This window comes from Muscardinus avellanarius (genome assembly GCF_963383645.1).
Source record: "Muscardinus avellanarius genome assembly, chromosome: 2".
Classification (NCBI taxonomy): Eukaryota; Metazoa; Chordata; class Mammalia; order Rodentia; family Gliridae; genus Muscardinus; species Muscardinus avellanarius.
The window spans coordinates 130355639-130367230 of NC_137787.1; the positions used below are offsets into that span (position 1 = coordinate 130355639).

The 11592-nt window shown below is 41.7% G+C and overlaps 1 protein-coding gene across 2 annotated transcripts in view; it reads right to left on the bottom strand.

The window, feature by feature from the left end:
* Nucleotides 1–585: 585 nt before the first annotated feature.
* The window catches only part of N4BP2L1 (NEDD4 binding protein 2 like 1), a gene marked incomplete at both ends in the record, with an annotated part of 28641 nt that continues 17634 nt past the window's right edge, over nt 586–11592 (bottom strand). Inside the window, 4 exons of one of the 2 annotated variants that reach the window (XM_080689106.1) lie at nt 586–844; nt 2408–2484; nt 5180–5268; nt 5571–5698. In XM_080689106.1, coding sequence (XP_080545232.1) covers nt 586–844; nt 2408–2484; nt 5180–5268; nt 5571–5698 — 553 coding nt within the window. Of the gene's footprint in view, nt 845–2307; nt 2359–2407; nt 2485–5179; nt 5269–5570; nt 5699–11592 lie in introns of those variants that run through there. The other variant, XM_080689107.1, reaches the window with a different exon arrangement.

Genomic DNA, 11592 nt, shown 5'->3' on the forward strand with positions numbered 1-11592 from the left:
TACATCACTAAAATTAAGGCTGACCAACGTGTCCTCTTTGAGGGACAATATTCCCTTTCTAGTATGTCAGTTTTAAAGGAAAACAGTACCAGTAGAGTCACACATCTCACTTTTTTAAGAGAGTATCAAAGTAACCATGGCACTAAAACATTTCCTGCCTCTTGCTTTTCCCCCACCTTTTCAACTTCCCTGGTGGAGATGAATTTCTTGAAAAAAATAAATGGATTATTTCAAAGAAAGTGGTACTGAAGCTTATATATAATAAAACACTCTGTTTTCAGTTATGAGCCTATGTAACTGGTTGCTTATGTTCTTGAGTCTGTTCTTGGCTTCAATTTCCAATTCTTTCCCTAAAGAAAGAGACTGTAATCAATCTGCAGAATTCCCAGCCTCAGACCATGGGTGTAGATGCACTTTTAACAAATGCTCGTTGAAGATCATGAATATAATGACCTCTGCTCAGAAACTTTTGGCTTTGACTATTTACACTGGAATTAAAGCTCTGACTAAAACTGAACAAAGAATAAATACCAAAAATTGAAGTAAAAACTTATTTAGGAAAATTCTGGGTTATAAGATAGGCCTCTAATAGCCATGGTGACAACCACCCCTTCTGCTAAAGGAGCTCTCGTTTACGAAGCTGCCATGCACCCTCCGGCTTGGAAACTCTGCGTAGTTATTCCAGTATCCTGCACCATTGGAAGGCGATGCATTATTCCTGTCCTGGTTTCTGCTCATTCTGCTTGGTTTTTCTGCATGAAGTACACTGTGAAAGGTAACATTGTGTTCATACCGTTCTTTCATTCGGTGTATTTTTTCTCTTGGGACTCCGTGAATGTTACGTCTATATGGGGAAAAATGCAAACATTAGTTTAGAAAGAGTACTTGTGTTTTACAAGTACTGCACTGCGTAGCTATTGCATTCTATCCTAAGGACATAACAGGCAGAACATACGACATCTTCCAGTGTTCCTACCCTGCACACCCCCAGGCTAGCTTGACAAATGTTTCCTTTTTTGCTAATCTCATGTGCTTCAAGACATGAAAGAACACCATGAGATTTTTTAAATCATATTTGCCCATTAGTGACATGTATATATCATCAATTCAGGTCACTCAATCCCACATGCTGCTAAGAGATACTTACTAAAATGACCTTAAATTCTGGTGGACACAAGAACCAACTAGCGATATAGTTAGAAATGTAATTACCAAAACTTCAAACTACAGAATGGAGTGAGTCCATGAACTAGGGGTTTTTGTTTATTTTTTGTTTTTTGGTTGTGTGTGTGTGTGTGTGTGTGTGTGTGTGTGTGTGTGTGTGTGTGTGTGACTGGGGATTGAACCCAGGTACATTCTATCTCCAAGCTACACCCCCAGCTCTGTTTTTGTTTTGAAACGGTCTCACTAGGTTCATGAGAGTCTCACTGCTTTCTTTCTGAGGCTGTCCTCAAACCTGCAATCCTCCTGCCTGCCTCAACTTCCGAAGTACTGAGATGACAGGCATGCGCCACCAAGCCCTGCTTCATAAACTATGGCTTAACAACCACCCAAGTCCTGATGGGGGTGAGCCACAGACCCACTCTGGAAACACTATCTGCTTGTAACCCAAAGATAAACTGGTCTGACTCCTAAAAAGTAAATTCTGAGCTCACTGGTTACTTTAAATCATATTGAAGCTGGGCGTGGTAGCGCACGCTTGTAATCCCAGCCCTTGGGAGGCTGAGACAGGAGGATCGCACAGGTTCAAAGCCAGCCTCAGCTACTTAGTGAGGCTCTCAGCTACTCAGTGAGACCCTGTTTCCAAATAAATTATAAATAGGTCTGGGAGTATAGCCCGGAGTAGAAAAGCCCCTGGGTTCCACCCCCCCAGTACCACACACACACACACACACACACACACACACACACACACACAAATCATTATATTGACATCAGATAACACAGTCAATATCAGAACTCATGCATTCAAAATCAAATTAGTATTATTTGGACATTTATTGCTACATAAATTAAAAGCAGCATCTAAACCATAAGTGAGCCACATACTGTTCAACATCTAAAGATCTTTACGAAATGCAAAAACACCATCAACAAGGGCAGTCCCATGCAGAGGAAAGTGCTTTTAAATGTCCATTAATGAAGAAACAATTTAGCCAAATGTTAAATGTGTCCTTTTAAAGGACCAAGTCCAAGCCAAGATTTAGCATGTAGCGTTATATTAGAAAACTGTCCCGAAACTAAAGTCTTTACATTAATAATTTCAAAATTATCAATTTCTAAAAATTACCATTTCTGGCCTGAAAACTACCAGTCCATTTCCAGCCTGAAAAGATTCTTTTGTTCGGTCTGAAATACCTGAAAATGGCAGGATACATAATGAGGAGCTAGAAAAACAAAGAAGTACCTTGCTAACTCTCGAACGTTGAATTTCCAGCGAGTGTCAGGTTCTCGGAATATAACTTCATAGTTATTTTCAAGTGCCTGATTTTTCAAAAGTACATAAAACATTGAAGACATAGTATGTATGTTTGGGAATGTTTATGTTGCCATTTAACATTTACTACAAATCTTTCTTTTCTAAAAATTCCTTTTGTTTCACCAATATAACCTATTGTCTTAATTTACCTTAATGCAATTGGATCATTCCCATACTCAGTCATTCAGATTATATTATGGTTTCCAATGATAAGTTCTGATCAATTTTATCTTGTATGTAGGAACTGAACACCTTTAAAAATAGATCACTGGGGAAGGGAGAATAGGGAGGGGTGGAGGGAAAGCCCAGCAAGTGCTGTGCGCATGTGTGTCACTGTCACTGCGAGCTAACGACATTATAATGGGACACTATAATGCACCAATAAAAGTACTTAAAAATAGATCACTGAATTACTTCAAAATGTCCCAAACAGCCAGGCAAGGTGGCGCACGCTTGTAATCCCAGCATTGGGAGGCTGAGACAGGAGGATTGCAGTTCGTGGACAGCCTCAGCTACTACTTAGTGAGGCCCTTTACAACTCAGTGAGACTCTTTCAAAATAAAGAATAAAAAGTATGGCTGGGGATGTAGCTCGAAGGTAGAATGCCCTTGGGTTCCATCCCTAGTACCGAAAAAAAAAAATGTCCCAAACAGCCGGACGTGGTGGTACACATTTGTAATCCCAGCATTTGGGAGGCAGAGACCTGAGGATTCAGCAGGCAGAGATCAGAGGATAGCTCAGGGGTACAATGCCCCCGGTACTGCAAAAAAAAAAAAAAAAAGTCCCAAACACAGGTATGAAAAATGACTTCCATGAATTCTCAGAGACACTTAAGTGGTTATTGTATATTTACTTCTGTCCAATGCCTGGTCCTGTCCCTCATGCCATGGTTTAGAAGGTTCCACTGAAACATAGCTTATGAAATGAAAGTGACTTCCACAGGTTTTACATAATCTTCCCTCCAAAGGCAGCTCTCCCCGCTATGCAGCGCAGTTTGGCCCCATGCACTGCGCCCATTTCCTTAACTTTAGAAAACTACTAAAGTGCCCAGAGAAATAGCCAAATATTCTTTGCATTCCTAAGCTGAATACTACTTTATCTTAAACTGAATCTTTCTGTTATCGGCATTATTTATTGCATTATAAAATACAGAATGAAAAGAACTAAGTAAAAAAAAAATTCCTCCTAAACAGAGAGGATGAATAAAGTCTGGTGTATGATTACACAGAATGGTGATTAAAGTTAATATTATATGAACCAAAATAGCTAGAAAAGAGGATTTTGAATGTTTTCATCACAAATGATAAATGATAAATGTTCTGAGTTGCTCATTACATGTTATATGCATGTACTGAAACATCGCACTATGTTCCATAGATAAGTACAATTATTTGTTAATTCATAAATTTAAAAAAGCCTCCTCTTCAGTCTTTAGAGGGGAACCTCTAATTAGGAAGACTTCAGTGTCACACATTGGAAACATCCCATTTCTGAGGCTAGTTAATGGATGTGGGCAGCTGAAAATGAAAAGGAAATGCCTTCCAGAAGCCAGCTGCACGTGAGCCCTCGCTCTCGGCTCTGACTTGTGACTGAGTTTGTCGGACTTATCACGGCCCTGTTCATTTCTCAGCCAAGTGACCTCTCCATCTTCCATGAATGGAAGTAACTACTTTGAGGTTCATTGCTTCTTACATTCACCCAACCCCCAAGTCTGGGCTTAAATAGGACTGATGACAGTCTCCTTAGGGGGGAGCACGCCTGAAGGTATGCTATTTTGACCAAAATGTAAATAGACTGCTAGCAGCCCAGCGTGGGAAACACTCGGAGTTCTTGTAGTATGTGTGCTACAAGAAGACTAAGCAGCCGCTTCCTGCCCCGCCCTGTGTGTGTGGACCTTCCCTCCTTTTTATGTCCAGCAGGGAATAAAAACTTATTGGCCTAAGAGATAAAATATATCTGAAAATAATCATAATAGAGATCTTAGTTATATGTATGTTTGTATTTGTATTCTGCCTTAGGGTTAACATATTAATCCTAAATCTTTTTTTTTTTTTTTTTTTTTTTTTTTTGGTGGTACTGGGGTTCCCGGAAACCCTTCTACCTCCGGGCTACACTCCCAGACCTATTTTATATTTTTATTTTGGAAACAGGGTCTCTTAAGCCAGCGCGGCTGGCTTTGAACCTGCACAATCCTCCTGTCTCCGCCTCCCAAGTGCGGGGATTACAAGTGTGCACCACCACACCCAGCTCTAAATCCGTTTTAAAGGGGGAAAATGAATCTGTTACCCTGGGGACTTCAGTGATACACAGAGCTGAAAACCCAGCTCGCCAAAGACAGAGCTGTGTTACTGTCACTCTAACTCTGCTAGCGTGCCATAGTCTGATATTTCTCTGCAAACTTCAATGGATGCCCCTCTGTGTGGAAAATAACCAAGACTGAAAAGCTGTCAATTTCAGACAAAGGACTATTTACCAAGGGCTATTAAAAATGTACCCTGAGGTGAGATTAGCATCTCAGCAAATTTCAGCCATCAAATAGCAAGAGAAACATTCAAATCAAACTTCTTTACCTGTTCCCTGCAAGAACTATTGTTAGTAAATATGAAATCACGAAAGATCAGAAAAAGAAGAAAGAACAAATGTTTCAACTTTCTCACAAAATGTTGGTAACTGAAAATTCAGAATGATTCTTCTTCCTACCATGACTGCATAGGGCTTCATTTCCCAGGCGTGGAGGTTGGTATTATCAATAATAATGGGGGATATGCCATTCCTCATTGCTTTTCTTGCTGCAACACAATGTTACATAACAGTGAACAACAGGCAACAATCAGAAAAGGGAGCGTGTGATCCACACTTTGTCATCCTCGCTAAGGCACGTCCTCATCACACAACTTGGGCCACCTAGATCGGAACCCATTACAGTAGTTTTGCTTTTCCTAGAATCTAAAGAGTCTGCTCTGTCATTCTGCATGGGCGGAAATGGCAAAACTTCTGGTTAAACTCCTTCCATAAAACTTATTCATTGTGAAGCAGCTACAGGCTATGTGTGCAACAGGGTTTCCCAGGAGTTTGGAAAGGGATTCATCACCTCTTTTCTGGTTCCATTCATGGGCTTCCTCCAGGAAATCAGGATTGAACTCATAGGCACCGTCTTCCCTGAAGAAATAATCATCCGTGCTGAAAATCAGGGCCCTGGGAAAGTCATGTTGCAATTGTCTGGAAAGTGGAGAAATGAAAGAAGGATTTTTATTACAAGCACAGTCACAGTAAAAACAATTTCCTTCCATCTCTAAGGTTTAGCAGCTTATAATTCTGAAGCCACCAGGTTTTTGGGTTGAACTTCAATTTAAGAAGAGAAATGCTTATCTCTGGAAGGCACATTCACTAACAGGTGGCAGGAGAGGGCAAGAGGCTCTGTGCGCCACCCACCCTTGGAGCTAAGAGGCTGCTGCTCACCGCCCTGCCTTGCGCAGCACCCAGGACCCACTCAAGATGAAGCCGAGGTGAAGGCGAGGGTGTGGTGACTGCCTTCCTTGCTGGATGCCAGTCCCCACAGCCCGGCCTCTCCAAGGGACTGGCATCTTCAGGACACCTGCCTCTCCCCATGTCTCTGCCCTTCTCTCTAGACTCTCACCTGTCCAACTCCCATTTTCTTAGAGATCTGTTCCTTGCAAAGACCCAGCTGAGAAACTAGCTCTTGCAGAAGTATGAAATGGAGATAAAAGTGATCTGTGTGTGACATTTACATTTCAACAATGACCTAAACCAAATGAAGACCACAAGAGAAGGACAGAGGTGAAGCCCTGTTCCCCAGGCTTTGCTCATCTCTACCACTGGGAACTAAATATAAAAATGCTGCAGAAAAAGAAAAAACTGCCATGTAGCACCTCCTTTAAAGCAACAAAACACAATAAAAGAGGTGTGTTGGGTTCTATCCAAAGTAACTTCAAAGAGGTGTTTCCATTTTAAATATTTGGGCAATTTTTCCCTCCTGCAAAATGCAGATATGCCCAGTAATACTGGAAGGCCGCCAGATTCCTCTGGCAAATAGAAAAGATATGGCCACATGGCCAAACTCAGACTAGGAAGATATTACAAGTTAGAGAACAAAAGGGTAGAGAGTACAGAAAAAGTAGAGCTATTCATCTCTTTTGATTGTAGTTGTTCTCTATTGAGAATTATTAGGTCTCTTCCTCTTCCTCCTCCTCTGTTGTTGCTGCTTCTTTTGCTTTTATCTTTGTTAGAATTATCTTAATCCAGAGAGAACACAGAGCCTCAGATGAGTGGACACCCATGTTGCTCTTCCAGAGCCAGTTCAATTCTTGACTTAAGTCAGGTGACCTCTTCTCTCTAAGCTTGTTATCTTAACTGTAAACACAGATAACCATCCACCTATTAAAAGCTTTTGGTAAGAGTGTGGGAAAACATGTTGTAAAGGGTAATGTACTTGTCAAATGTAAAGAACTAGTATTTTGTTAGTAATAATAACACTGGGGCCAAATTTATGAACCAGAATTTTACCCACCATAATAATAAAATAAACCAGAGTGCATATGTAAAGTATTGGGTATTGCAGTGGATGAGAGAGATAAAAGATGAAAATAATGCAAATGCCTCAATTTTCCAGAGAGTAAGTACACATTCCAGAAATAGTAAACAACTGAACAACTCCACTAGAATTCTTCAGAAAGCATGTAGAGAGATGGAGAAGAAATCCCAAACCAAATACATGGCCTTCCGTACTGAGCCATGGGGGTACACAGGGAAAATCCAACTGGACATAGTATTTTGATTTAAACAGCAATCTGATGGACAAGCTCTTTTGATAGATAGTCTGTGGGGAAAGATAGATCCTAAGATAATATATTTTAACACCAAAAGTTAAATTAGCCAACTTATTAGGTGTATACTGAGCACTTAACATGTGCCATGTGCTGAGAGTCAGAAACAAAGTAGCTGTTTTTGAGAATGCCTGGCCCAGCCTAGAAGCCAAGCTCCCCGCTGCCACCATGGCACATGATGGCTAGTTTTGGCCACAAGACACCGAGCCAGGAGTGCAAGTTCTGAAGAGGAAGGCATGTGGGCTCTGACTCGGGCCCCTCAGGGTTGGAGAAATTCTCTACCTCTGGGAGGATTTGAGAGCCAGATGTTAAGAGAAGGAAGGCAAGCTTCAGTGCCTGAAGAGCATTGTTCTGGGGCAGGGGAGACAGGAACCAAGACGCTGAGGGTTAGAGTGGCAAGTCACATCTGAAGCCTTGGTCTCAATTCTCAGTGCCACCAATGCAAAGTACAATTTGGCAAGCTGGAAAAAGTCCAGAGAACAGTGACCAGGTAAATAAAAGGTCCATGAACCACGGAAACCACGTTAGAGGAGCAAAGATCATCAGAGAAATGTCAAGTATTTAAGGTGAAAACAGATGATAAAAGTGTTTGCTGGTCGTTATCTCCAGGTGCAGGGGAGTCTGTTGAGCTTGTTTTCGGCTGAGCAGTTCGGGCCGGCTCATCTGTATCTGTGCAGTCCTGCTGGGCCTGCCTGGACTCACTCTGGCGCTTCAGCAGCATGTCAGCAGAGGGGACCCCGGAGGCCGAGACACCTGGTGCTGGCTGTCGCGGGCTTTCCTTCACAAAGCTGCTCATCCTGGAGGCGCTGAGCAGCCTTGACAGGCGGCCCAGGAAGAGCGCAGGAGCAGGCCCTGCTAGCTAGGCCCCCACCACAGCAAGTCACTCCCTGGCCTGCACGGGAGGGGTGGAGGTCACATCCGCCTCGAAACCAAAGGGCAAGCAAAGAAATGTGGCAATCTGCAACCACAGATACAGAAAGTGACATCAAAGAAGAGGGAAGTCCAGAGAAGACAAGACAAAGCAGATGCCCTTAGCTTCCGCAAGGACTGCCTGTTTGACTTTAATGATACTTAAACCAAAATTTTCAAATCACAAGGCCAAACCTTAACCTCCTATCCCAACAGTTATTATAAAAGCACCTTAGAAAGAAATCCAGAATAACACTTAGATGTATTGTCATATCTACTTGTGAGTGCTGTAAATTTTTAATTATTTTCCTCAGTATTATGTAGTCTAAATAATAACAGGAATATTCAAAATTGAAATAATAGTGTAAAATGTATTTCCCTGATCTTGTGTGTACCAAGCAACTGGTTCCAAGATATATATTTCTTTTCCATCTTAGATCTGATAGCCCTTCAAAACCTAGATTATTCATTTCCCCCATTAAATCTACCACTCACTGATTTTTTTGTAGAGTTGAATTTTTCTTTTTTTCTTTAACTTCTCCGGTTTACCTCATTATGGTTTCTACTAATAACTGGGAGTTAGTACTCGCTAATGTTTACTTTAAAAAGACTTTAAAGCCGGGCGTGGTGGCGCACGCTTGTAATCCCAGCATTTGGGAGGCTGAGACCAGAGGATCGCGGTTCTCGGACAGCCTCAGCTACTTAGTGAGGCCCTCCGCAACTTAGTGACACCCTGTTTCAAAAATAAAGAATAAAAAATAGGGCAGAGGGCGTAGCTCGGAGGTCGAATGCCCCTGGGTTCCATCCCCAAACCCGCAAAAAAAAAAAAAAGACTTTAAGACCACCAGGCATGCACACTTGTAATCCCTACACTTGGGAGGCAGAGACAGGAGGATCCCGCAGATTTGAAGAACCTCGCTTGTTTAACAGACATTGTTTCCAAATAAAATTATAAAAAATAGGTCTAGGAGTGTAGCCTGGAGAAGGGTTTCCTGGAACCCCAGTACCACACACACACACACACACACACACACAAAGTCTTTAAGAAACTGGGTGTGGGAGCACACACCAGTAACCTCAGTACTTTGGAGGCTGAGACAGGAGGATCACAGGTTTGTGGCCAGCTTCAGCAACGTAGTGAGACCCTGTTTGAAAATAAAATGATGAAATTGGGTTGGGCGTGGTGGCGCACACTTGTAATCCCCGTGCTTGGGAGACGGAGACAGGAGGATCGTGCAGGTTCAAAGCCAGCCATGCTGGCTTAAAAGACCCTGTTTCCAAATAAAAATATAAAATAGGTCTGGGAGTGTAGCCTGGAGATAGAAGGGTTCCATCCCTAGTACCACCAAAAATAAAATAAATAAATAATAATAAATAAATAAATAAATAAATAATGAAATTGGGCTGGGGTGTATCCCAGAGGAAGAACACCCCTTGGGTTTAATCCCCAGTAACACACACACACACACACACACACACACACACACACACACACACACAGACTTTAAGAAATAAGTGTGTCCAAATCACATTTTGTTTTATTTTAATCCTATACCTTTCTAGAAAACAAAAGACATAAATCCACCTTTTTTTTTTTTTTTGCAGCACCAGGGATGGAACCTAGAAACATTCTACTCTCGAGCAACACTGCCAGCTCTATTTTTTATTCTTTATTTTGAAACAGGGTCTCACTGAGTTGCAAGGGGCCTCACTAAGTAGCTGAGGCTGTCCATGAACTGCGGTCCTCCTGTCTCAGCCTCCCAAATGCTGGGATTACAAGCATGCGCCACCACACCCGGCTTATAAATCCACTTTTTATTGCAAAAATTCACCTTAGAATAAGAGTTAACTTCTTCAGAACCAATATGGTGCAAGAGCACCTTGTCCTCGTTTTCTAAAATTTGTCGGACTGTGGATTCCACAGTGGTCCTAACAGGCAGGGAAAGTGTGAGTGGTTTTTACCTTCCTAGCCCTAGTAAATTTTCTTTCATTTATTCACTTAGATCTATATAATGTTTGTGAATGACATCCCTTTGAAGCCTTGTTTATCTTGACCTAAATGTTAAAGGAGCTCCAACAGCCATAGTAGCATCTGGAAAGTTCAGGACAATAAAAGTTCTACTAGCTAAATACAGAACTGACCAAAAAGACAATCCTGAGATTCTCAACTTAAGTGGAAGCAATAAATACCATTCCATCAGCTTCAGAAGTCATGAGGATATTGCCCCAGCACTAGCTTGCTTTATGATGGTCAGGAGCCTCATGCATTATGGAAATTGAGAGAAAAATAAGAGGGAAAAAATAGACAATTACTTCCAAATAACCTTTACCTCTCCCACTTCCCCCCAATTCACTTCAAATCACTACTATGAGAAAAACTCAGGTACTAATCTGCATTTCATAATGTATCGGCTTTTGTTAGTTAATGAGAGACCCGTAGAGATATTTCAATATCCATCCGTTCACCCAGTCACCGACGCGCTCAGCGGGGGTCCAGCGTGACCATCCGACATCACTGTGGAGTTTTCAGACGTGTGAAAGCAGACACGGGCTGAGGTCGTCAGTCCCCATCCTCCCACCCGGCTTCAGCAGCGGCCGCCACATGTCGGTCTTGTTTCAGCACTTCATACTTCTCTCCTCCAGCCTCCCATCAGTGCTTAAGTCTCCCTGGCTGCTCATTAACATTTTCCTACATTTTTCCACCACTGGTCGGTTTGAATCAGAAGCTACACAAAATATTGCACGTTCTTTTGGGTCTCACGTACAGAGGAATATATTTCAATATATCTTTTTATTTCACCTCTTGTTATTACATAAAAACAGAGACATTATTTTTGTCTCATCCATTCTATAGCTTTCTATCTTTTTAGTTTCTACCTGAACTATCCTATCCATAACCTTTCAATTAGGAAATGTTGAAACCTATAGCAAATGAGTTAAAAAAAATACAATGAACAAAGTTTACCCTCTGACTATAGTCAACAAATATCAACATTTTGTCTCATTTATAGCTCTCACATACATTTTTTTGTGTGTGTGTGGTACTGGGGTGGAACCCAGAGGCTTCCTACCTCCAGACTATACTCCAGACCTATTTTATACTTTATTTGGAAACAGGGTCTCACTAAGTTGCTGAGAGCCTCGCTAAGTAGCTGAGGCTGGCTTCGCACCTGTGCGGGGATTACAAGCTGCACCACCACGCTCAGCTTCACATACATATTTTTGATGATCCATATGAAGATAAGTTGCAGACCTCATGATACTTTATTCCTAAATTCCTTGCCAGGTGTCTCCTAAGAATAAGAATATTCTACATAACCACAAAACCATTATCATATCTAATAAATTAACTTTTCTTCA